The sequence below is a fragment of the Hypanus sabinus genome, chromosome 2 (assembly GCF_030144855.1).
Source record: "Hypanus sabinus isolate sHypSab1 chromosome 2, sHypSab1.hap1, whole genome shotgun sequence".
NCBI lineage: Eukaryota > Metazoa > Chordata > Chondrichthyes > Myliobatiformes > Dasyatidae > Hypanus > Hypanus sabinus.
This window is the reverse complement of record NC_082707.1, coordinates 196,494,855-196,522,354: the sequence shown is the minus strand read 5'-3', so window position 1 is coordinate 196,522,354 and position 27,500 is coordinate 196,494,855. Positions and strand designations below refer to the sequence as shown.

At 43.4% G+C, this 27,500-nt stretch overlaps 2 protein-coding genes across 4 annotated transcripts in view; both read right to left on the bottom strand.

The window, feature by feature from the left end:
* LOC132389742 (coiled-coil domain-containing protein 85C-like) overlaps positions 1-27,500 on the bottom strand; it is a 277,288-nt gene that overhangs the window by 125,083 nt on the left and 124,705 nt on the right. The window lies entirely within an intron of this gene.
* On the bottom strand, positions 178-5,370 carry LOC132389732 (uncharacterized). Of its 2 annotated transcripts, none has more exons than XR_009510656.1 (2): positions 519-4,437; positions 178-240 (listed from the first exon to the last, which is right to left on the bottom strand). XR_009510656.1 is itself a non-coding variant. In XM_059962303.1 (2 exons), exon 2 carries the CDS (start codon positions 4,068-4,070, stop codon positions 843-845), a length of 3,228 nt encoding a protein of 1,075 aa, XP_059818286.1. In that variant the 5' UTR covers positions 4,071-4,237; positions 4,516-5,370; the 3' UTR covers positions 509-842. The 2 variants fall into 2 exon arrangements, 1 of the variants encoding a protein (XP_059818286.1); XM_059962303.1 differs by lacking the exon at positions 178-240 and adding an exon at positions 4,516-5,370 and having other exon boundaries at positions 509-4,237.

Sequence of the window (27,500 nt, the reverse complement as noted above, 5' to 3'; positions counted from 1 at the left end):
GAGAAGTTTGTGGTCACCAAGCAGTAATGGAATATCCTTGTCATGCTTGGTGCTTCTACTTGAGGCACTGAAGCCAGCTGAATTACCCCATGTACTTCGAGCTGTAATAACTGTAACGTTCTCCTTCGGGTGTAACGAAACGCCGAATTTAACGTCCGGATAAACCACAGTTAATAAGAACCAGATCGCAGTAAGATTAACCATTTACTGTTCACTCTTCACATTAACATATGATGAAAACTGTTGATAAAACAATACAAGATTGATACAGTATTTGTTCCTTCCTTAATATCACATTTCAAGTGTAAATACTTGCAAAGGTGACTATAACTACATTACACTAAGGTGCAGTATACAGGGAGAGTTTACCTGCTCCATTGACTACTTTAAATACACTTCCATGCAAACTATCCGCGACTCTTTAACTAACGAAAGCATAAACATTATCTACCGACGTTACCTCTAACAGGATCACTATTAACATCTTAGTTCAATATATCGATTATCTATTAACTTACAGCGTTGCTCTCACTGTGATTTCTCATGCCTGCAAAACTGCTTGTGCTCAGGTGAGCCTCGTGGAAAGCCCCCACCCTCGCGCTAATTTCAAACCGGTGTTTTCCCACAAGACGCGGCGAAACCGGATGTGACGTCATCGCATGCCGATATATTTTACATGCAATGAATACACTTTAAACACTTCTAATTCTAACTAGAAAATACTATTGAATGAATTACTAAGCGAAAATATTATAAACTAAATAACTGTCGTAAAGACAGCACACTCCCCGCTTGACCTTCGTAAGGTCACAATGAGCAGAGTACAAAACTTAGTCTCTTAATCAGTCATTGGGTAGAAGTAGAATAACTTCTGTAACTGGCCCTTGGTAAATTTTCACATCGCCTTGGTCGGTAGTCTTCAATTCGATCTTCCTGACATGTCCATCCCCGCTAGGGAATGTAACAGTGATTCTGGCCGTTGGCCAGCTGTTGCGAGCGACTTGCTTGTCCCTGAGCAGGACTAAGTCTCCAACTTGAAGATTCCTTCGGGGTTCTGTCCACTTTTGTCTCTGTTGCAACAAAGGTAGATATTTTTGTCTCCAGCGGGACCAGAACTGATTTGCCAGAGCCTGGACTTGTCTCCATTGCTTTGTGTACAAATCCTTGTCTGAGAAGTCTCCTGGTGGAGGAGGTGCTCCTGCCTTCTGCATAAGGAGCGTTGATGGCGAAAGTATAAAGGGGTTTTCTGGGTCAGAAGACACAGGTAGGAATGATTGTGCATTTATAATGGCTGTGACCTGTGCCATTAGGGTGCACAGTACCTCGTGGGCCAATCGGGTGCGTTGCTGTATCTCAGTTTTCCTTTTCCAGGTTTTCCGTAAGGACGTGAACCGTTTGACTGCCTGCTCTTTGTTATCTGGTGAGCGCTGGCGTGGTTCTCTGAAAGGCGATGGGGCAACCCCATTATTTGCTTCATCTCTGAAGACCTTAGTGTCTTTGGGTTTTAAAGAAATGGTATCTTGAGCTGATTGTGCAAGTTTGTTGTCATACTTCGTTAGAGCGAAGACTGACTGGCCCAGCGACTCGTCGCTTGCCTCGCGCTTGTTAACGCCTTGTTGTGCTTCCTTGATGCACGGGACACTCGGGCAGGGTTGAAAGATTGAATGGCGGCCACTCTCTAGCACATTGGTCTTGAGTGTGTTAACCATCGGTTTGTGTACGTCACCGAGACACACCTCTCCTATCACCACCCAGCCCAGATCCAGACGTTGCGCGAAGGGGGCGTTGAGTGGTCCATTGATCTGCTGCCTAACCTTGTGTACCTGGATAACATCTCTTCCTAATAGCAGGAGTATTTCCGCTTTCGGATCCAGTTCTGGGATGTGTTTGGCGATGTGGTGGAGATGCGGCTGGTGTAGCACCGCACTTGGTGTCGGGATCCCAGCGCGGTTATTCATGATTTCATTGCACTCTAAGAGCGGAGGGAGACAGATGACGACTTTGCCATCCAGGGACTCGATCTGGATGCCTTCTGCCTTCCTTCCTTGGGTTTCCATGTTGCCTGAGCAAGTTTTGAGGTAGTATGGGAACCGCTCACTCTCAATGTTGAACAATTTAAAGAACTCTGGACTGACTAGTGAACGATTGCTCTGATCGTCCAGAATCACATAGGCTTTGATGGCCTTGTCTTTGGCTCCTTTAGGGTACACCTTAGTGAGGCAGATCTTGGAACAAGAACGACTTGACTGAGCTTGACCGCAAACTTCTGTACAGTTCGTGCTGACAGCTATTGACCTAGAGTGAGCCTCTCCCTCCCCGCCGTCCTGTTGTGGGGGTGAAGGAGCGCTCTCGGTTTGTGGTGACAGGTCGGGATGCATGGCCTCGACGTGATCTGGGCTGCCACATTCCGGACACTTCACGGCGATCGTACACTCTCTGGCGAGGTGAGAGGTTGAGGAACAGCATCTAAAACATATTCTTTTCTCCTTGAGAAGAGCCGTCCTCTCTTCAAGGGGTTTTTCCCTAAACATTCTGCATGCTTTCAGGGGGTGAGGTTTGTTATGCAATGGACAATACTTGCCAGGGTCGTTGTTAGTCGTAAGGGCTTCGGTCTTGAGCACTGACACGGGTTTATCAATGTTGAAAACATTCGAAACGGATCTGCCTGGCTTGGTGTAAATCGAACTGCTTCCTGGACCTACAAGGCTAGGGTCGTTTCGCCTCTTCGCCTCCTTGCACACAAACCTAGTGAGGAGCTCAAAGGGAGGAAATCGACCATCGTGGTCTTCCTTGTACTCTGAGGCAACAGTCAGCCACTTGTCCTGCAGCCCAAATGGAAGTTTGTCCACAATTGGTCTAATCCCGGATGGAGTATCTAGGAATACTAGACCAGCTGAATAGCCATCTTCTTTGGCGCCTTGGATCTCCATGAGTAAATCTCCGAATTCTCTTAACTTAAAGTGATCTTTGGCTGACACCTTAGGAAAGTTTTCCAGACGTCGATATAGCGCCCCTTCAATAATGTCGGGGGACCCATATCTCTCCCAAAGTCTCTCCCACGCTTCGCTTAAGGCTAGCTCAGGTTTGTTGATGTACACTGAACGCATGCGTCTCACCTGGTCGCGTGATTCTTTCCCCAGCCATTTCGCCATAAGGTCCAACCTTTGGGTTGCACTGAGCTGGACCCCGTCAATCACGTTGGTGAATGTGGAGAGCCAAGCACGGTAATTTTCGGGTTTATCGTCAAACTGGTACAGTCCCGAAGTGACGAGATCCCGTCGTGCTAAATACTGCAGCGTGGGATCGGCTGCAAGCGGCATGCGGGCTGGAGAAGTACGTTGGCGCCCATATGACTGAGAACGCACGTTTCTCATGGAATTTGCCATCCTGGATCCAACCTCCGCGTCTCTTCGCATCGAACTTTGTAACTTTGGTGTCAAAGTATATCGGTTGTCAGCTCTTTCATTCTTGACTTCATCGCGGGGCCGCGAGGGTAAATTCTCTTCCTCGTAGCTGGGGAAGTTATCGAATAGGTATGGAGAGGGGAGACGAGCCTGCCTGTCTGCTTGATATTGTACATAGTCGCTCGTGCGTTCCAGTCTGGTCCTTTCCAAAGCAGAACTTGTTTCGGTCAGATCACGCGACCCTTCAGCTTCTTCTATGTACTCTGCTTCCACCCTGGCAGCTTCTCCTTCTCCTTCTAGCTGCAGCACATGCAACTCTGTCGATATTTTTGCCATTTCCAACTGGGTTTCGGCTTCTCTGGCGGCCTCTTCTCTTTGTCTGGCAGCCTTTTCGGCTTCTTTGGTGGCCAGTTTCATTTTCAAAACTGCCTCTTGTTTGGCGTAATGCAGTCGCACCTTGGCGGCTTCTGCCTTGGCTCTTGCCTGTGTGGACTTACTTGATGTCGTTCTACTGCCCTTGTCGCTGGGCGCCATCGACTTGATCCCGGATCGAGCTGACATTGCAGCACTTGGAACACCTGATAACGCCTGGGTGGGCTTACTTGATGTCGGTTTACCGCCCTTGTCGCTGGGCGGCGTCGACTTGATGCTGGATTGAGCTGACATTGCAGCACTTGAAACACCTGATAATGCCGCTTTTTCACTGTCACGTTCTCCTTCGGGTGTAACGAAACGCCGAATTTAACGTCCGGATAAACCACAGTTAATAAGAACCAGATCGCAGTAAGATTAACCATTTACTGTTCACTCTTCACATTAACATATGATGAAAACTGTTGATAAAACAATACAAGATTGATACAGTATTTGTTCCTTCCTTAATATCACATTTCAAGTGTAAATACTTGCAAAGGTGACTATAACTACATTACACTAAGGTGCAGTATACAGGGAGAGTTTACCTGCTCCATTGACTACTTTAAATACACTTCCATGCAAACTATCCGCGACTCTTTAACTAACGAAAGCATAAACATTATCTACCGACGTTACCTCTAACAGGATCACTATTAACATCTTAGTTCAATATATCGATTATCTATTAACTTACAGCGTTGCTCTCACTGTGATTTCTCATGCCTGCAAAACTGCTTGTGCTCAGGTGAGCCTCGTGGAAAGCCCCCACCCTCGCGCTAATTTCAAACCGGTGTTTTCCCACAAGACGCGGCGAAACCGGATGTGACGTCATCGCATGCCGATATATTTTACATGCAATGAATACACTTTAAACACTTCTAATTCTAACTAGAAAATACTATTGAATGAATTACTAAGCGAAAATATTATAAACTAAATAACTGTCGTAAAGACAGCACAATAACACTATACATTATCAGCCAGCAGCAAGTGGCTGGCCATAGACTTGCAAGGTCATCACTGTAGCCATGGAGGTGCCATAGCATCACCATAAACACTGACGATGATGGTGTGCTTTGGACCGAGGATACTTATAACTTCCTATCCTTTTCAGGAACTTCATGGAGATCTGTTGAACAGTTAGCCCAGAAAGTGGATCGTGTCCAAGTCTGACCTGTTAGCATCCATTGAGATCCTGAACAATCTGTGGAGATAGATAATATTAAGTTGGATGTATAACTCTAGTGTTTAGCTTCCGGACTCATGGAGTGAGGTAGGACTCACACCAGGAGCTCTATCACATCTACTAAATCATCATGTAATCCCTGAGAGGCAAGTCAGATCTTGAAGGATTCTCTCCAGTGAGTGTGGAGCAAGCCTGATGCCTGTGAGTCCGGGCCAGGGACTGGAGGTTGAAGGCTTGTTATCTGCAGTCCAGGGGCAAGGACCAGAGGCGGCCTGTCCAGGGCTTGGGGGCCTGTCTGGGTGTGTGAGTGGGTGGATGGAAGGGTAGGAAAGGAGCTTGTTTAGCTGTTGTTTTGTTGTTGTTGTTGTTATTGTCTTGTTGTTGCTGCTGCTGCTGCTGTTGCTTGTGAAGTTCTGCTGAGCATTGGGGACATGTTGTATTGACCCTGGAATGCATGGTGACATTTGCTGGTTACCCAAGCACATCCTTGGTTATTAATGCAAACTGCACATATGTTTTGAAGTACATTTGATGAATTAGTTTGAATGAAAGTACAAAAACACATTAGGTCACCATGAAGGTGAGGGAAAAAGTGGGGGAAAGATGGCAATAGACCATAAAATCTAGGAGAATTAGGCCATTTGGCCCATCGAGTCAGCTCTACCATTCCATCACAGCTGATCCATTTCTCTCTCAGCCCAAGTCTCCTGGCTTCTCCTCATATCCCTTCCTGACCAGTCAAGTCTCTGTCAACCTCCACCTTAAACATACCCAATAACTTGGCCTCCACTGCTGCCTCTAGCAATAAATTCCACAGATCACCACTCTCTTGCTGAAGAAACTCCTCTTCATCACCATTCTAAAGGCATGCCTCTATTCTGAGACAGTGTCCTGCGGTTTTAGACCTCCCACCACAGGAAACTCGTCTTCACATCCAGTCCAACATTCAATAGGCTTCCACGAGATCACCCCTCATTCCTCTGAATTCCAGTAGTGGCCAAGTGCCATCAAATGCTCCTCATACAACAAGCTTTCAATCCTGGAATCTTTTTTGTGAACTTCTTTTGAGCCCTCTCCAATGTCAACGCATCCTTTCTTAGATCAAGGGGCATCTAACACTCTGGATGCCACAGATCTTGGTCCAAAACTTTGAATACATATTTATCTCCATAGATGCTGCCTGACCTGGTGAGTTAATCCAGCATCTTTTGTGTTTTGCTCTAGATTTCCAGCATCTACAGGATCTGCTGTGTCTTTGGTACAGTGCATAACTTTGTTTTGCAAGGCATCCTTAAACATCGTTTGAATTAAATCAATTGACAGAATGCAGAATAAAGCTGCAGTGACAGAGGGAGTGCAGTGTGGGTAGACAACATGGTACAAAGCCATGACGAGATAGATTGTGAGGGCAAGATCCCACTATATCATGTGGTGTTAAAGATGCAAATTTCACAATTCAGGAAGTTTATCAAGTTTATTACCACTGACTTGCATGAGATGAAATTTGTTTTGTTTTCGCAGCAGCAGTGCAGTCTCTGTAATGGTCCGCTGGTGAAATGCTCCATGTGAACGTTCAACAAAGGTTGTAGGCGGTCCCTGAAAGTTTTTTATCTCCACTGACAGGAGTAAATCTATAGTGTGTGGCATTGCAACATCATGAGATATGTGGCTAACACTGGGCAAGCTTCAGTCGCGTGAAGGTGAATCGTGTAATTGTTTCAGTTTCACGCAGAAGTATGATCTACCCAGGATAAACCAGTCTATTTAGAGCAAGCTGCATAAAAATCATGTGCAAGTGTATCAAATTTCTGGAATTATTTTCTTCAGGCAGTAATTACTTCAGCCTAGTTTTGGTACCCGCTGCACAATGGTTTAGGACAATAAGACAATTATTGAGGCTCTGTTGTCTCACAGGGCGTGTGTACAAGGTGCATAATGACACCACTGTATATTATTTTTGTTTAATTTTTATTTTAGAGATACAGCACAGAACAGGACCTTCTGGCCCAACAAGTTGCACTGTTCAGCAACCACTAGCGAAATCACAGGACAACTTACAATGACCAATTAGCTTTCTAACTGGTACATCTTTGAACTGTGCGAGGAAACTTGAGCACCCTAAGGAAACCCACACTGTCACGGGGAGAATGTACAAACTCCTTACGACACCAACACACACAAAGTGCTGGACAAATCTAGAATGTCCAACAGCATCTATGGAAAAGAGTAAACAGTCGACATTTCAGGCCGAGACCCTTCTTCAGGACTGACAGGGAAGGGGGGAGATGCCTGAACTAAACAGTGGGGGGGGGGGGGGGAGGGAAAGAGGCAAGCTGGAAGGTGTTAGGTGAATCCAGGTGAGTAACAACGGTTAAGGGCTGCAGAAGAAAAAATCTGATAGTAGAGCAGAGAGGACAACAGGAGAAAGGAAAGGATACATAAAGTGTGAAAGAGAGGTGAGAGTGGATATTGAACCACTGGAAAATGATGCTGGAGAGGTAGTAATGGGGGACAAAGAAATGGCAGATGAACTGAGTAAGTATTTTCCATCAGTCTTCATCAGGGAAGACACTAGCAGCATGGTGGAAGTTCCAGGTGTCAGGGGTCATGAAGTGTGTAAAGTTCTCATAACTAGACAGAAGTTTCTTGGAAACTGAAAGGTCTGAAGGTTAGAAGGTAGATAAGTCGCCTGGACCAGATAGTATACATCCCAGTGTTCTGAAAGATGTAGCTGAAGAGATCGTGGCGGCATTAGTAATGATCACAAGATTTTGAAATGGTTCCAGGTGACTGTAAAATTGCAAATGTCACTCCACTCTTCAAGAAGGGAGCAAGGCAGAAGAAAGGAAACGATAGGCCTGTTAATCTGACCACAGTTTAGAAGATTGGGAAGATGTTGGAGTCGATTATTAAGGGTGAGGTCTCAGGGTACTTGGAGGCACATGATGAAATAGGTTGTAGTCAGCATGGTTTCCTCAATGGAAAATCTTGCCTGACAAATCTGTTGGAATTCTTTGAAGAAATAACAAGCATGATAGACAATGGAGAATCCGTTGATGTTGTGTAGTTGGATTTTCAGCAAGCCTTCGACAAGGTGCCACGCATGAGGCTGCTTAACAAGCTACATAGTATTACAGGAAAGATTCTAGCATGAATAAAGCAGTGGCTGACTGGCAGGAGGCAAAGAGTGGGAATAAGCTGGTGATTAGTGGTGTTCCACACAAGTCTGTGGCAGGACTGATTCTTTTCATGTTACATGTCTATGACTTGGATGATGGAATTGATGGCTCTGTTGCAGAGTTTGCAGAAGAAAGGTGGAAGGGCAGGTGGTTTTGAGGAAGTAGAGAGGCTACAGAAGGACTAAGACAGATTAGGAGAATAAGTAAAGAAATGGCAGATGAAATACAGTGTTGGGATGTATATGGCCATGCACTTCGACTTTTTTCTAAATAAAGAGAAAATTACAAATAACTGAGGTGCAAAGGTACTTGGGAGTGCTCGTGCAGGATTCCCTAAAGGTTAATTTGCAGGTTGAGTCTGTGGTGAGGAAGGCAAATGCAATGTTAGCATTCATTTCAAGAGGACTAGAATGTAATGCAAGGATGTAATGTTGAGACTTTATAAATCCCCAGTGAAGTCTCACTTGGACTACTGTGACCAGTTTTGGGTCTTTTAACTTAGCACAGATTTGTGCTGAAACTGGAGAGGGTTCAAAGGAGGTTCACATAAATGATTCCAGGAATGAATGGCTTGTCATACAATGGCTCTGATGGCTTGATGTCTCTGGGCCTGTATTTGCTGGAATTCAGAAGAGTGAGGGATGACTTCACTTAAACCTATCAAATGGTGAAAGGCCTGGATAGAGTGGCTGTGGAAAGGATATTTCCTATAGTGAGAGAGTCTAAGACCAGAGGACACAGTCTCAGAATGGAGGAATGTCCATTTAGAATGGAGATGAGGAGGAATTTCTTTTGCTGGAGAGTGGCAAATCTGTGGAGGCCAAGTCTTTATGTATATTTAAGGCAGAGGTTGATAGATTCTTGATTGGGCAGGGCATGAAGGGATATGGGGAGAAGGCAGAAGATTGGGGCTGACAGGAAAATTGGATCAGCTACGATGAAATGGCGAGCAGATTCGATGGACCAAATGGCCGAATTCTGCTCCTATATCTTATGGTCTTAGGGAAGAAGGGGGAGCCAGAATTGAAGTTTAAACTCCAGAACTCCCCAAGCTGTAATATCATTACATTAAGCACTACACTATTGTGGCGCCCCATTATCAGCCAACAATTTGCATGGAAGGGTGGGAATTCAAGGCATGCTCTGAACTCAGTGACCGAAAGAGAAGATTACTGTGGTTCCTGACTGTAGTAGATATTTCTCCAACAAAGTTATTAAAATCCAACCTATGCATAAAATCAACACCGGCATGCAATCCGTAAGTGTGATTGATGGATAAATTACTCAATCATCCCTACTCCGCTGGGAATTCCGCTGCCTCTGCGTACCGTTGTTAAAATGAGCCGACATGCAGTAGAGTGCAGATCAAACAGCACAGAAATTCTGCCATGTATGCAGAGGGGTGTGAAACGCCTGGCCAGCCAATTCATCTATCTGCCTTAGGGTGCCCACAGCCGTAAAGCCCTTTTGTGCCCCAAGAAGACAGGCTCGCATACTTAACAACCTCAAAGTGCATTCCTCTGCTTTCCCAGTAACTGTGGAGTGAATGGAAGGGAGAGTGGGTATGCTACAGAGAAGCATACTGGGATTCATATTTCCATTATGAAATTTATAAGCAAGATTTGCTTTTATACAGTGCCCTTAGCATCATCATAACATCCCACAAAGCACATTGCTGCCTACAAAGTTCAAAGTAAATTTATTATCAAACTACATATATGTCGCCATATATTACCCTGTGATTCATTTTCAGGTAATTATTTTCAGGCCTTTCAAGATGTTATGTTAAAGCAGTAAATGACATTGCTGAGGCCTAATTTGGAGTATAGTGTACAGTTCTGGTCACCTACCTACAGGAAAGATATCAATAAGATTGAAAGAGTGCATAAATAATTGACAAGGATGTTGCTGGGACCTGAAGACCTGAGTTATAGGGAAAGGTTAAATAGGTTAGGACTTTAGAATGAGGGGAGATTTGACAGAGGTATGCAATACTTTGAGAATATAGATAAGGTAAATGCAAACAGACATCTTCCTCTGAGGTTGAGTGAGACTGGAATTAGAGGTCATAGGTTAGGAGTGAAAGGTGAAATATTTAAGGGGAACTTCTTCACAGAGGATGGTCTGAGTGTGGAATGAGCAGGCAGTGGGCCAGTGGAAGTGGCAGATGTGAGGTTTGATTTCAATATTTAAGAGAAGCTTGGATTAGTACAAGGATGGGGTCGGGGTGGGGGGTATGGATGGCTGTGGTCCAGGTGCAGGTTAACTGGACTAGGCAGATGGGGCGGCACGGTAACATGGTGGTTAGCACAACACTTTATACTACTACAGACCTGGGTTCAATTCCTGCCACTGCCTGTAAGGACTCTGTATGTTCTCCCTGTGATCGCCTGGATTTCCTCCAGGTGCTCCAGTTTCCTCCCACAGTCCAAAGACATACCAGTTAGTAGGTCAATTGGTTATTGTAAATAGACTAAATAAATAAACATTAGACTAGGATTAAACCGGGGGATAGCTGGGCAACACAGCTCGAAAGGCCTAGTCCTCAATGTATCTCAACAAATTAAAAACATTTTGACATGGACTAGATGGGCTAAAGGGCCTGCTTCCATTCTGTACAGCTCTATGATTCTAGGATTCAATGGACTGCACGTGTACTCTTAAAAACCAATATCTTAAAACCTATTCAAAGCACTGAGCAGAAACTTTAACACAAGAGATTCTGAAGACACTGGAAATCCAAAGCCCAACACAAACAAAATTCTGGAGGGACTCAGCAGATCAAAAGTTCTTGATGATATTTGCACTTTGGCCTCACTGCCAGAAGTAGGAGTGAAATAAATATGGTATAGAGGAAACTGGCCAGGATCTTCCCATATTTCATCTCTGTGGTGCTCAGGGTTCAAAAACATACAAGACTAGTTTATTACACCCTTTTTTTTTGTTATATATCTTCATTTATTTCTCTATCAAAGAGCCTTTGGCTCAGCTACTGTGCTGCAGCTATTTGATTTCTGTCACCAATTGATCAATGTAAAACCCATTTCAAAATCTTTTGTCCACAAACTACATAAAGTCTGCTGTTGAAATGCTGGAAGGAGAAGATGTTTCGAAGATAAATGGAGTGAACTTCTTTGTATCACAAATTGTTGTGTTGTCCAATAACGTATATCAATAAATGTGCACAAAAGTTTGGGATTGTCAAACAAGTTTAAATTTTGTTACTAAAGCAAAAAGGAGATAAAGCACTTCAGCCCAGAGAGTGAAACCCAAAACACACGCACGCACGCACACACACACGCACGCACGCACGCACGCACGCACGCACGCACACACACACACACTATTTCACACACACACATTTCACAATTTCACACACACAAATATAGACAGACACAATTACACATAACCAAACACACAAACATATTTCACACACACACAAGTGCACACAACCAAACACACAAACACATTATCACACACACACAGAAGTATACACAGACACACACAAATACAGTATCTCGCACACACACCATTTCCTTTTCTCATTAAATTGCAGTATAATTCCTTTTCAATCCACTATGGCATTGGTGTCTGTTTTCAGTAAATGATTTACCAGCACTACTCAGTACTCACTGAATACTCACTGCTGCCATCAGGTAGAAGGTACAAGAGCCTTAGCACTCGTGCCACCAGGTTCCAGAACAGGTACTACCCCAAAACCATCAGGCTCTTGAATAAAAGGGGATAACTGCAGTTCCTTGCCCCATCATTGAAATATTCCTACAACCAATGACCTCAGTTAAGGACTCTATATCTCATTATCTCATGTTCTCATTATTTATTGCTATTTGTTTATATTTGCATTTGCCCAGTTTGTTGTCTTCTGCACTCTGGTTGATCTTTCATTGATCCTGTTACAGTTACTATTCTATAGATTTGCTGAGTATGCTCACAAGAAAATGAGGGCTATATATGGTGACATATATGTACTTTGATAATACAATTTACTTTGAACTTTGAACCTCATAGTATGCTACAGCTCAGTGCAATGAGTTCACTACTCCCAGTTCATTCCTTAGTTCATTCTGTACTCCTCCAGTCTGCCCATACACCTGACCCAAAATCCCAGTGCTCCATTTTCTAATCATTACCCCAACTCTATCTAGGCTGCTGCATTTGTCCTCCAAACCAAAAAGTTCTTACCTTTGGGATGGCTTTAAAGACAATGCACGGATGTTAGTCTCTTTCTTTCTCTTTCTCTCTCCTGTCTTACTCTCGTTTTCTTCCTTTGACTTTCTATCTTTCTCTTTGTGTCCCTTTCTCTCTCATACTCTCTTTCTTTCAACATGCTCCCCACGCTGCAAATTGGCTGTAGGGGGTTCTATTTACATTTATTTGTTCACTGGATATGGGTATGTTGGCAAGACCAATATTTATTGCCCATGTCTGACTCCCCTTATTTGATAACAGGGTAATTATGAGGCAACCACATTACCAACTGACCTAGTCTACATGTGACTTCAGAGCTCACGATAATGCTTGCTCCTGAGAGCTAATAAGTACAGACAAAGAATATCGCCATTGCAGTGAAGTCCATATTCCAAAATCAAATGAAAATGGGGGTTTCAGAGCAATACAGCAGTTTCCTGTACATTACTCCTGAGAGCTTTCTGTTTATTTTGACTGCATTTCATTACCTTTAAATTTCCCAGCTGCCCTAGTGAGGTTCGAACTCATGCCTCGTCAGCGATGGTCCAGGCCTCTGGAAGCTCATTCAACAGCTTAACCATTGTATTTTTGTTCTGTTTGTGTTAAAGCTCAGTATCAGGTTACAGCACAAGTAGTTAATGTAAAACGAGCACGAAGGAACAAGACTTTAATAATCTGCTCCTAAAATTTTGCCGTATTTAGGCCTTCGGCAGAGGTCATTAACGGCTTTGGAAAAGGTTCTGGCCATTGTCAATATGTCCAATTCAAATCATCCTCTGACACTGCCCATAATACTGGCTGAAGTGCCCTAACACTACACTGTGAATATTATTTCCTTCCTGTTGCAGTCAAGGTCAGAGTGCAAACAGATTAAGTCACTATATCTCTTTGTCTGTGTGTCAGGTGATTGACAGACATGTGAGAGAAAGATGAAATCTACACCGACCAGCGGCATTGAGGCAAGAAGCCATAATCCGTGCTAACTGTGGCAAGTTATTAGCCGATATCCCTGGAATGGTTTCAAATGTCCGCTGCAGGCAATTCTGCCAACATCTCCCATTCAGTCGCATAAAGGAACAATCCTGGCAAAATAACAGGAATGTTTTTTACAAGGAGGATATTGATTACTTTGTTTTTTTCAAAGATCTTTCCAAGAGTCAAATTGCATCTCAAACTTATTGGCGCGGGTGCCAGGACTGGAAGAAGAAATAAAAATATAAATATATAGTGCAAAAAGTGAGCAAATTGGGAGGTAGTATTCATGGATTCGACTGTTTGGAAACCAGAGGGGCAGGGAGCAGAGGAAAATAGGCCCTCCTTGTTCATCTTCTTGTGGTGTCTCATGATCTTGTACATCTCCCCTCAATCTCCCCCGTTCCAAAGAAAGCAACTTCAGTCTCAGCAGTTGCACCCCATAACGGTAAATGCTTCAGTTATGACTACAGTATATCCTCATTGTGCTCTCTCCGGCACCATCTACGTTGCTGCCATATCTTCCTTGGTGTCCGAAATGGCACACAGCACATTTATGTATTTTTGCTACCACAGCATTGACTCTGGTTAAGTATGTTTACTTTACAAATCTGTTCTTCAAAATGAATGAATAGCAACATGCTCCCCACCCTGCAAATTGGCCAGAAAGTGTTTTGTCAGCCTTTCTTGACATATGAAATCATGCTAACAAAACACTTCCCAGGAATACATCCCTTTGAGTCATAGAGTCAGACAGCTCTCCAACACAGGAACAGGACTGTTGTTCAATCGCACCAACATGAGTGAAGGAGTTTCCCCTCATATTCCCCTTAAACACCTCACCTTTCACCCTTAACCCCTGACCTCAGGTTCTAGTCTCACCCAACCTCAGTGGAAAAGTCTGCTTGTATTTACCTTACCTATAGCCTCATAATTTTGTATATTTTGAAGAAGGGCTTTTCTCAGGCTTTCATTACCACAATGTTTGTCATGTTCATGCTACAGTTCGGAGGACCTTGCTGTGGGCAAACTGGCTGTAATCCTCCTTTCATTACAAACACTTCAAAAAAGTAGTGTTTAATTAGCTGTGAACTGAGCCAAGGCAGGCAGCCTGAGGAAGTGGCAGGAGATCAGTGAATGAGAGTCTTTCATTCCTTTAACAAGTTTGTAATGCATTTCAGTCAGTTTGACAGACAAGTTGGGCTCTTACAGAACCTGTTTTTCTAAACCTATTTTCCATTTACGTGTTCCATCGTGAAGATTGTCACAAAAATTAATGATTGCATCACAGCCACAAACTAGGAAAAATATTGAACTGCGAGAGAGGGAGATTAGATAAAGGTGTATCCTCACCAGTGGAAGGCAAAAGCAATGCCACTAGAAAGTCCTGTGACATTTACTGCTGGCCTTTATGGGGAACGAGTACCTTTATGACTTTTAATTGAAGAGCATTTGGGCCTTTACTATTAGACTAAGAGGTAACTGTAGAAGGATAAAAGCAGTTAGTTTTCAGTGGGAGCTCAATAGGATAGATGTGAATATGTTCTTCCTCATGGGGGAGTCTAGATCCAGGAGCCACATTTCCAGCATAAGTGGTCACCTAATTACGATTGAGATGAGGAGGATTTTACCCCCCATGTCGGAATTCTCTTGTTCACAGAGAGCAGGGGGCCACGTCAAGGTTGAGAGGGATTTTGATTTTTGGACTGTGGTGATGGTGGGGGAAGGGAAGGTATAGCGAGGTCAAAGATTAAGGGAAACATGCAGGAAAGTAGAGATAAGGCCAAATTCAGATCAGTGTTAATCTTGTAGCGGTGTGCTACACGCAGCGCTAAAATTACGTCACGGAGTCGGTAACTGCAGTCGAAGGAAAAACTTTATTCGAAATCCTCAGCCTCACTTTTAAGCCTCTCTCAACCTGCCCCCCGTAGCGCAGAGGCTCCAAAGCTCTGTGCTCGCAAACCCCCGTAGGCTATCTAATTGTGAGCCCGTTCGGATGTGCCAGGAAATGGGTCGCCACAATCCTGCCAAGTGACAACACAGGCTCAAAGGGCCATATTGCAAACACTTGGTCCTATCTCTTAACATCAATACCATAATAATCATAAATATGTGAAAGTCAGCAGATGCTGGAAATCCAGAGCAACACACACAAAATGCTGGAGGAACCTAGCAGGTCAGGCAACATCTCTGAAAACAGTCAACAGTTTGGACTGAACAAAGCTCTCAGCCCAAAGCATCGACTATTTATTCATTTCCATAGAAGTTACCTGACCTGCTGAGTACTATAATAATGTTGGATGTCACCCAGTGCACTGTTGAATGTACTTTTATAAGCCTGACTCTCCATGAGCGGAAAAGGGGAGACGAAATCGAAAGCTGATCGTTCGTTGCTGCCTTGCCCTGGGAACGAGCCAAGCTCACTTTTCTATTTCAGTTTACAGATGCAAAATAATCTGGTTAATAATCATATTAAGCACACTATGCAACTCTTTGAAAACAACTTGGCTCCTCTTACATCCAACAACATTTGAGTACTTTTCTGTGTAGGATAAGTTCAAGGGTATCAAACAAAGCAACCCCGGCAACCTTACTGAGGAATGTTTGGTTTACGCTACTCATTAACAGTTGGATTAGCCACCACTTTAATGTCAGCTAGACTTTGTACAGTACCAACCACAATGAATAACACCCTTGCCCAAGATTTACTTGTCAAAATATTTTTTAAATGCACACATTAACTCTTTTCACACTCCTTGGAATTCTGGAAAATTTATGAGTGTGCCTATAAGCTGCAAATCAAACTGAGGATTAAAAGCTCTTGCTGAATACATGAAGTCAACACTACTGACATAAATACAGACATTTGACTGTGTTTTAATGGTAAGTCTATATTGCCTAACTATGAAGTGTGGGTTATAAAGATAAGTATCTGGAAAACACAGTGATCATAAGATGAAGAAATCCGGAGCCAAGTCCAGGCTTATCCATGATTAGGTTCTCTGCCCTTCTGCTCCACTGCATCAAAAGCCTTTGATGCAATTCGAGCAGATCAAGTGCTCATAGACAATGGGCAATGCCTGGAAAAAGCAGAAGGCTCATTCCCCAGTTTGTACTGACAAGCAAATTTCATTCCTAAACACAAAGTGCACTGCAGATGCTGTGGTCAAATCATCCAGCTTTTTTTGTAAATCTCATTCCTTGTAGTTGGTCTCAGTATTATAGAGTCACAGAAAAGTACAGCATAGAAACAGGCCTTTTGGCCCATCTAGTCAGTGCCAAGCCATTTAAATTGTCTGCTCCTGGGCCCTTGTTCATGGGATTGAGCATTTGGTAGGTGGAGGGGGATCGGATGTGCTGGGAGGGGGAGCAGTTATATGACTGGCAGGGAAGAGGAGTGTCCTAGGATTCTTGAGCCTGGTTCCTATCCAATGACCTCTGCCTTGATAGGCCATAAGATGCAGGAGCAGAACTTGACCACTCAGCCCATTGAGTCTGCTTTGCCATTCCATCATGGCAGATTTATGATATACCCAATAGTTTGGCCTCCACAGCCAGCTGTGGCAAAGAATTCCACAGATTCACCGTCCTCTGGATGAAGGAGTTCCTCCTCATCTCTCTTCTAAAGGGGCATTCTTCTATTTTGAGGCGGTGCACACTGGGTTGAGACTCCCCCAATATCAAAACCATCCTACAGAAAATCTGCAGCTGCTGGAAATCCAAACAACACACACAAAATGCTGGAGGAACTCAGCCAGCTAAGCAGCATCTATGGAAAAAAATTACAGTCGATATTTCAGGCCGAAATCCTTCAGCAGGACCGCATCCTCTCCACACCCACTCTGTCTAGGCCTTTCAATATTTGATAGGCTTCAGTGAGATTCTTCTCCCACCCTTTCTAAAATCCACCAAGTAGAAGCCCTGAGCCATGAAACATTCTTCATACTTTAATCTTATTTTTTCCTGCCCTTGTAACTGGCCTCAGCATTTTGGGCTCTCGTTTATGGGTTCAGGTGGTTGGTAGGTGTGGGGTGGGGTGGAAGGAGGAAGTAGTTACAGTATATGAGTGATAAGAAAGGACAGAAGCTCATGAATTCCTGAACTTGGTACCTACCCAGTGATTTCTGTCTTTATAGTTCAGATATTTATGTACTGCTGCCACAATAAAACAAATTTCATCTCCTCTTGTGCCAAGATGAAGCCACCCTCAATGTGGAGGAGCAACACCTTATATTCCATTTGGGTGGCCTCCAACTTGATGGCAGGAATATCAATTTCTCCTCCTGGTATACAAATTCCTCCCTCCTTCCTCTATTCCCCACTCCGATCTTTTACTTCTTATCAACAGCTTGTTTCTTCCCCCTGGAACTCCTCCTCCTTCCCATTCATCTATTGTCTACTCTTGACTCATTTCAGATTCTTTCTTCTCCAGGACTTGACCTTTCCCACCCACCTGGCTTCATCTATCACCCTCCAGCTAGCCTCCTTCCCCTCCCCATACATTTTTATTCTGGCATCTTCCCCCTTCCCCCTCAGACCCAAAGAAGGGTCTTGACCCTAAACATTGACTGTTTATTCCTCTCCATAGATGCTGTTGACCTACGGAGTTCCTTCAGCATTTTGTGTGTGTTGCTTTGGATTTCCAGCATCTGCTGGCTCTCCTGTGTTTATTCATGTCATGTAAGTCAGAGATAATGATTCTGCTTCTGAATCTTACATGTTTATATGAAAAGTTCTGGATGCGTGATTCACTTCATGAAAGAATAGCCTATTGACATTCTTCAACCAGGCTCACTGTGAAGATAGTTTGGAGCCAGGAACCCAGAGGGAGAAAAAACAAACTGAAAGGAGCAAATGTTTGTTTGTTAGCGGTCTACCAAGTGGTTAGGCATGCTTTATATTCCTGGAGTTTGCATAATTAGCAACAGAACAGATGTCTTGTAGTATATTCATTTTCAAATGTGAGGACAAGGATGTGATTTACGCTGCATGCCTTGAAAGTTGATCCGTTTTCCAGAGGCAGACCTTGCACTGTGCGAAGTCTTTCTCAGTAAGCAGGGATTGATGTGTGAGCATCCTGTGCACGGGCTGATTTTACATGCTGTGGGTGTCCTTGCAAGCCGCAGAGATCCTTTCAAGATTGCTATAAATTCCACAAAACTATATCAAAGATACAGCTTGAAGACACGCATTCCAGAGAGACTACTAAACACACTCCATTTCCAATTTATAGAAAGCAAACTTTTGGTCTATGAATACACACAATGACTTTTAAAGGAAGGATTTTAAAATTAATGAACTAAGGTACAAGCAGTCGTTCATTGAGAAGAAAGATAGTAAAACAGAGGAAATGAAAGTACTAAATTAATCTGCAGGAAGATGGGATGAGGCTGAATAATAGCTTGGCATGGACTGGATGGGCTGAAGGGCCTGTTTCTGTGCTGTCGTGCTCCAGGACTCTATGAGGGAAGAGGCCAGCAAGAGCTGAGCAGAGTGACGGGTGTCCAAGGACAGAGAGCTTATCATCTGGCCAGTTTCCATTCACCCATCACTCTGATGGCAAAGATCCAAATGGTTATATTAATGAAGTAGAACGGTACAGTTCCAGAGCTTCTCTGCCAAACAGCCAAGCCTGTGAGTTCTAAGTTAGAGACAAACATAGAACAGTACAGCACAGCAGCAGGACACCCAGCCCACAATGTTGTGCCAAACCAGCTGAAAAATGAAAAAAAAATGAATAAAAGTGACTTGACTTGACTTGAACTCAAAAACTAATCCCTTCTACCTACACAATGTCCATATCCCCCCCCCCCCCATCTTCCCCATATTCACATCCCTATCTAAATGTCTCTTAAAAGAATCTAATGTATTTGCCTCCACCACCATACCAGGCAGCACATTCCAGGCATCCACCACTATGAGTAAAAAACTTACCCCTCACATCCCCTTTGAACCTACTCCCTCTCACCTTCAATTCATGCCCTCTGATATTAGACACTTCAAACCTGGGAAAAAAGATACTCCCTTGTCCACCCCATCTATGCCTCTCCTAATTTTACAAACCTCCATCAGTTCAAAGTAAATTTATTATCAAAGTACTTGAATGTCATCATATTCTACCCTGAGATTAATTTTCCTGCAGTCATTCAGAGTAGAACAAAGAAATGCAATAGAATCAATGGAAAACTAAACACAAAGACTAACAAACAACCAAACAATGTGCAAAATAAGACAATCTGACAACTACAACTGTGAGGTATTGCACTTCGGTAGTACCAACCAGGGTAGGTCTTACACAGATGGCACTGAGAAGTGCGGTGGAACGAAGGGATCAAGGAATATCAGTCCATTATTCGATGAAAGTGGTATCACAGGGTCATCAAGAAAGGTTTTGGTATATTGGCCTTCATAAATCAAAAAATTGAGTACAGGAGATGTGATGTTAGTTGAAGTTGTATAAGACATTGGTGAGGCCTAATTTGGAGTATCTTTATGCAGTTTTGGTCACCTACCTACGGGAAAGATGGAAATAAGGTTGAAAGAGTACAATGAAAATTTGCAAGAAAGTTGCCAGGTCTGGAGGGTCTAAGATATAAGGAAAGATTAAATAGGTTAAAACTTCATTCCTTGGAACATTGAAGACTGAGAGGAGATTTGGTAGAGATATCCAAAATTGTGAGGGGTATAGGTAGGGTAAATGCAAGCAGGCTTTTTTTCATTGAGGTTGGGTGATACTACATCCAGAGGTTAAGGATGAAAGGTGAAAAGTTTAAAGGGAATATGAGGGGATACTTCTTGACTCAGAGGGTCGTAAGAGTGTGGAACCAGCTGCCAGTGCAAGTGGTGCATGCAAGCTCGATTCTTTCAACACCTAAGAGAAGTTTGGATAGGTACATGGATGGTAGGGTTTGGAGAGCTATGCTCAAGGTGCAGGTCGATGGAAAAAACCAGTCTAAATGGGTTGGCATGGACTAGATGGGCTAAAAGGACTGTTTCTGTGCTGTACTTTTTTGTGATACTATGACTCTATGTCCAAAGAACATACACAAATAAATAGACAGACAGACAGATAAATAAACATATAACACTGAGAACATGAGTTTTAGAGTCCTTGACACAGGTTGTGGAATCAGTTCAGTGTTGAGATTAAACGATGTTGATGAACACAGGATCCTACTGCTCAATAAATTTTGCATTCTCCTTTCCTCTGATCAGCTGGCCTCTCAAGTTTAGCCAGTTCCTGATTACGCCATCAACATTGGCTCTGTCCCAATTTGAAAGATAAAGATCTTAAAGATTGCCATTATTTGTCACACATACTGTACATCAACACTTTGATACAGTGAAACACATCACTCGCGTCAACGAGCAGCACCATTCGAGGATATGCCGAGAGCAACCTGCAAGTGTCACCGTGCTTCCAGCGCCAAAACGCCCACGCCCATAATCTGCACAGGTTTGAATTGTGGAAGGAAACCACAACACCCAGAAGAAACACAAAAAGTCACTGCAAGAACATTAAATTTTTAGGACTAACTTGTCAAGTAACCCTATCTCTTCTCATAATCAATTTAAAAGTAATAGAATTATGTTCGCTGAACCAAAGTGCTCTCCTACTGACACTTCAGCCTGTTGCCCAGTCTCAGGTCCCAAAAGGAGGTCGATTGTTGTCCTCTCTCTATAGAATCAGCTTGAGACAACTTTTTAGATACATATGAACCCTACCCCATCTAATCCCTTAGCACCATTAGAATCCCAGTCAATATCAGTGAAATTAAAAAACAATTACTATTATAGAACTATTATTTGTACACCTGTCTACAATTTCCCTCTGTTTTTGCTCTTCTAGCTCCCATTGATATTACAGGTTGTTGCAGAATCTTTAAATGATAATCTGCGCTAATGCTCTTTGCTGTCTGCCTAATCTCTTTCTCTGTTTTGTTCTTCATACTGTTCAATATTCCCTGTTAGAAAACAACAACAATCTACAGTACAGCACAAAAGTCTTCAGCACATGTATATAGCTTAGGAAACATAGAAACATTGAAAAACCTACGGCACAATCAGGCCCACAAAGCTGTGCCAAACATGCCCTTACCTGAGAAATTACCTAGAGTTACCCATAGCCCTCTATTTTTCTGAGCTCCATGTACCTGTCCAGCAGTCTCTTAAAAGACTGCCCCTACCACCGTCGCCAGCAGCCCATTCCACGCACTCACCACTCTCTGCTTAAAAACTTACCCCTGACATCTCTTCTGTACCTACTTCCCAGCACCTTAAAATGGTGTCCTCTCGTGCTAGCCATTTCAGCCCTGGGAAAAAGCCTCTGACTACCCGCACGATTAATGCCTCTCATCATCTTATACACCTCTATCAGATCATCTCTCATCCTCCATCGCTCCAAGGAGAAAAGGCCAAGTTCACTCAACCTATTCTCATAAGGCACGCTCCCCAATCCAGACAACATCCTTGTAAATCTTCTCTGGACATTTGGGAGCTTAAGATTTTTCCACAGTACTGTTGTAATTTTATATATTGCACTATACTGAAGCTGCACAGAAAAACACATTTCATGACATATGTGAGTGATAATAAACCCGATTCTGATATGGGTCTCTATTGTGAACTGAGAGTGGGAAGGGGGCAGGGAGAGGGGAATCATGGCTGGGAAAAAGGGAGAGAGTGAAGCAACAGAGAAACATTCTATAATGATCAATAAACCAATTTGAAACGACAGAAAATCTGCAGATGCTGCAAATCAAGGTAATGCACACAGTGCTGGAGGAACTCAGCAGGCCAGGCAGCATCTATGGAAAAGAATAAACAAGCCGACACTTCAGGCCAAATCCCTTCATCAGGATTGACGAATTGTTTGGAATCAAATGACTTTGCCTACTATCTCAGGGCTTGGGTGTGTCTGCACTCCCGCCACTCCCCACCCCTGGCACTCCTTCTGTGCCACCTGTTCCACACCCCTTCCGCGGTGCTCCACCTTCGCCATTCCTAATATCTTTCACTCCTGCCAGATTTGCCGAGCTCCCTCCGCTCCACATTGACAAACGCAATACTGTGCAAAATTCTTAGGAACCCTAGCACAGCACTGCATGTAGAAGATTTCATCAGCAGTTTGAGCTAGTGAGGCCCAAGATCTATTTGTCTTGTATAAACATCTCCCTGTTCACCCTTTTAATCCTTTTGCAATTCTTTTAAAATGTGAGTCCTTTTGTTACCATCCCACTGACTGATTAGAAATAGCTAAACACTACTAATAGCCCTTAATATCTTCAAGGGCTTGATTAAGAGGTGACACAATAATCCTTATCAACATTACAGAAAACACTGTAACTTCTGTAACTTTTACATTCCCTTCAGAGTGTTAACCTGGACAGCCAACAACTGCTGCCAAAAGATTTCAGCTAGCTCTTTGTACTTTGCAGTCAACGTAAGAAATTCTGTAAACACAATTGATTAATGCTTGAAAGAGAAGGGGAGATAAATTGTCTTTCTCATTCAAAACAGGCATATTTTACTTGAACGGTTGGATTACATTGGGATAAAATTTAAGTGGAATGGGTCTGAGGCGTTTCACCACTCCGTGTATTGAATTATCAGACATGTAATGCAGAGAAACTTTGACCAATTATGTCTTGCCAAGCTTGCCTCAACACCCTCATCTCCACCTGACGCAATCATCTTCTCGCTGGGCTTGATCCAAATGGATGCTCACAGTCAAGAGTCTGATTGGGGAATTATTACTTTACCAGACACTTTTACAGAGGCCTCAACCACTGATCCAGAGGGACAAACTTCCAGAAGTTTCAAAATTCAAAGTAAATCTATTATCGTAGTATGTATACTGCAGTTCGCCATATACTACCCCGAGCTTCATTTTCTTGTGGGCATTCACAGCAGAACAAAGAAATACAACAGGATCATCAATAAAAAACTACACACAGACTGACAAACAACCAAAGTGTAAAGGAAGACAAACTGTGCAAATACAAATAACAATAATGAATAAATAGTAAATAAATAACACTGAGAACGTGAGCTTGAATCACACTATGCCAGCTGGGTAATTTAATTCAAGCAATTAAATAAATCGGCAATTAAAAAACTTGCATTGTACCAGTCACAGAAACCAAAAAGTTATCAGTTGTTGTGAGAACACATGTGGTCATGACAATAGACAGTAGGTGCAGGAGTAGGCCATTCGGCCCTTCAAGCCAGCACCACCATTCACTGTGATCATGGCTGATCATCCACAATCAGTACCCTGTTCCTGCCCTCTCCCCATATCCCTTGACTCCGCCATCTTTAAGAGCTCTATCTAACTCTTTCTTGAAAGCATCCAGAGTCCTGGCCTCCACTGCCTTCTGGGGCAGAGCATTCCACAGATCCACAACTCTCTGGGTCAAAAAGTTTTTCCTCAACTCTGTTCTAAATGGCCTACCCCTTATTCTTAAACTGTGGCCTCTGGTTCTGGACTTCCCCAACATCGGGAACATCATGAATGAAATGGGGTATGTAGTCTAACAGTGAGAGATTGTCTTGGAAGTATTTCTTGCGATTGCAACCCTGCTGGATATTGGTACTGCACGTCCTAATTGCTGGTTTACTGGCGAGGCCGACGGCGCGGCCTGGGTTGTAGTATGGACTAGACCTCATGCTGTAGTGCCAGCTGTCGCAGCTGCCCAAGGGAGGGGATGCCAGGGGCAGGGGTGGCGTGGCATCCGTGCTGGATTGGGTGCTGGCCCCTCCTGTCAGTGCTGCCCTCCAGTGTTCACTCAGTGGATGACAAGCTGGATTGTGATTGCGGGCATCCATGCACTCCGGGACTTGGGTTAGATTACATATTTATTGTCTATCTGTATGTTCATTACTGTTCTAAATATGCTTTGTGCTGGGTGTGACTGTTGATAGTGTTTTGCACCTTGACCCCAGAGGAACACTCCTTCTTTTGGCTGTACTCATGGGTATTTACATCCGGTTTGTTGACAACTGAACCTAATGTGAGTCCAAACCTTATCAGAACTTGCAGTTCAACTATTCACTGAACAAACACTCGTCCAGCAGGAGTGCTCTGTCGCTTTATGCCAATTCCAGAATGATTGGCACGGCTGATAACTTACAGTAATTATTGCCGATCATAGAATCAAACACTACAGCACAGAAACAAGCCCTTCCAAACACCTCATCCATGCTGAACTACTAACTTGCCTAAACCCATTGACCTGCACTCGGACCATAGCCCTCCATACCCCTCCCATCCAACATTTCTCTTAAACAGTGAAGTTGTACCCGAATCCACCACCTGTGCTCACAGCTCGCTCCACTCTCGCTAACCTCTGAGTGAAGAAGACCTCCAATCATTTTCCTCTTAAACATTTCACCTTTCACCCTTAACCCATGACCTCTTGTCCCATCCCTGCTAGAACTCAGATATCTGACAACTGAGTACTAAGTCAAAAAGAAATCTTCTAATGACAAGCCTGACCTGGCAACGCACCACTGAATACTTGAACAACGCACTCCTTGTTAGTTGATAGGATTGCTGTTCTAATCAGCTTTAATAAATAACTAAGATTTCAATCCTGCTTTCACCTTTTGAACTCTAAGCTGTGTAACTCTTTCCTCACTGATGACTTGTGTGCTAATGTTAGTCAGGCAGTGGGACCTCCATTCTTCCTCAGCTCTACTGGATGCTGGAAATTCAGTGCCAAAAGATTACTCTTGTCTTCTGCTGGCACGTCAGCAAAGTCTGCAGGTGACACTTGCAGACCTAACACTTTTGTTGTATTAGGGTGGCACAGTGACAAAGCCTCAGAAAGGCAGACTCCATCATTAAGGACCTTTATCAGCTAGGATGTGCTTTCCTCTGATTATTACCATCAGAGATGAGGAACAGGAGCCTGATGACGTTTCAGAAACAGCTTCCTCACTTCCACCATCAGATTTCTGAAGGGACAATGAACAAACCCATGAACACTCATTCATTCATTCACTGTGTGCAGTGTCATATGACGTGGGCGATCGTGGTCTTTAACTTGTCTTGCCAAATTTTTCTACAAAAGTGGCTTGCCAATTGACTTCTTCTGGGCAGCGTCTTTACAAGATGATTGACCTCAGCCATTATCAATTCTCTTCTGAGATTGTCTGCCTGGCGTCAGACAGTGGTCGCATAACCAGGACCTGTGATGTGCACCGGCTACTCATATGACCAAGTTTCAGACAAAGACCCTTCAACAGAACCTGAAGGGTCTCAGCCTAAAAAGGTTGATATTTATTCCTTTCTTTAGATGCTGCCGGAGCTTTTGAGTTCCTCCAGCATGTTGTGTGTACTGCTCTAGATTTCTAGCATCTGCAGAATCTCTTGTGTGTGTATAGCAGGGGCTCCCAATCTTTTTTATGTCATGGGCAAATGGCATTGAGCAAGAGGTCCGTGGACACCAGTTTGAGAACTCCAGGTATACAGTGACATATATATATATATACTCTGATAATAAATTTACTTTGAACTTTGGAGGACATGCCCATGTGTCTGAATAACTAAAGCCCTCCATCTTCGGCAACATCTTAATGAATCTCCAATGCACTCTCTCCAGCCCCATTACATCCCTTCTATTTTAGTTTTAAAACTTGGTGGGAATGTTGGATAAATAAGTCAGGAAATGGAATTTCTCTGATGAGCCAGAACAGACTTCAAAATGGGCTGAAGTTGATTCTTATTTTGTAAGGAAATAAAGAATATATAAAATACACACACAAATACTGGAGGAACTCAGCAGGTCAGGCAGCATCCATGGAATAGAGTAAACAGTCAACGTTTCGGGCCGAGACCCCTCATCAGGACTGGAAAGGAAGGTTGAAGAAACCAGGAATCTGAAGGGAGAATGGATCATGTGAGAAGTGGAAGGAGGAGGGACACCAGGGGGAAGTGATATGCAGGTAAAGAGAAGAGTTAAGAGAGGAGCCCAACGGGAATAGAAGAAAAGGGGAGGGAGAGGGGAGAGTTAAATATAAAATATTCCTTTTGGTGCATTTTAATACAGCTTTACAATTCCAGCATTTTCCAGGTACCTTGTCAAAAGGTAGCTCCGGTCTCACTCTGCCTAGAGCCTTATGAAAGGGTTGGTTTATTGAATCACCAGCTTCAAGCCTCCTTCAATTTTTCCCAGATGACTCTTTCATTTGGCAGCTATTCCCTGCTCTCAGATTACATGCCGGCACTTGATCCTGAACTTCTACATTATTTCTGTCGTCTACCTGTCACTCTGCTCCAGCAGAGTTTGCACAGGGGCCATTCTCATAAGTGGTTTTACATTTCTTCTGATTTCTGAGCTGAGGGTGGGTCGCCTGAATCTCCTCCCTCAGCTGGATGCCTTAGAAAAAGCTTTATTGTTTCACCTTATGTGGAGTTTGATGCTTTTGATGATCATCGTCAGTAGTCTTTGCATGTCTCTACATTTCCCTGCACAGTCAACCAAACTAATATATTTTCACAAGTCAGTCTTTCTGCTGTCAAAATAGTAATACTCACTAGAGGGTGTATCTAAAGCAAAATGCAAAAAATAAGTTCAAAGCTCAATTTCAAAGTAAATTTATTATCAAAGTACATCTATGTCACCATAAACTACCCCGAGATTCATTTTCCTGTGGACATTCACAGTAAATACCAATAAACACAATAACAAACACACAACTACTAACGTGCAAATACAAAATGAGAAAAATGATAAATAAACAATAAATATCTAGAACATGAGACTTTGAATCTCTGTCTGCCTATGTTTGACCAGTCTCCCTCCTCCTCCCACTCGCTGATGCTGGAGGAAGGTGCAAGAGCCTTGGGCACAGCTTATTGGCACGGTTTGTGGATTGAGCTCATTTTAGAGGACTCTACAGTTCATGTTATACATGTTTCTGGTTTCCAGTTTCTCTGTCTTGTTGCTATTTTGTGTCGGGTCAGACTGGCTCTGCGGCCGGGGTCTCCACAGCCGGGTGTTGGATATTTTCTTTGAGAAGGTTCCATAGTGCTGCTTTGTTTAGTGGCTGCCTGCAGGAAGACAAATCTCAAGGTTGTATACTACATACAGACTTTGATAATAAACGCACTTTGAATATTTGACTTTG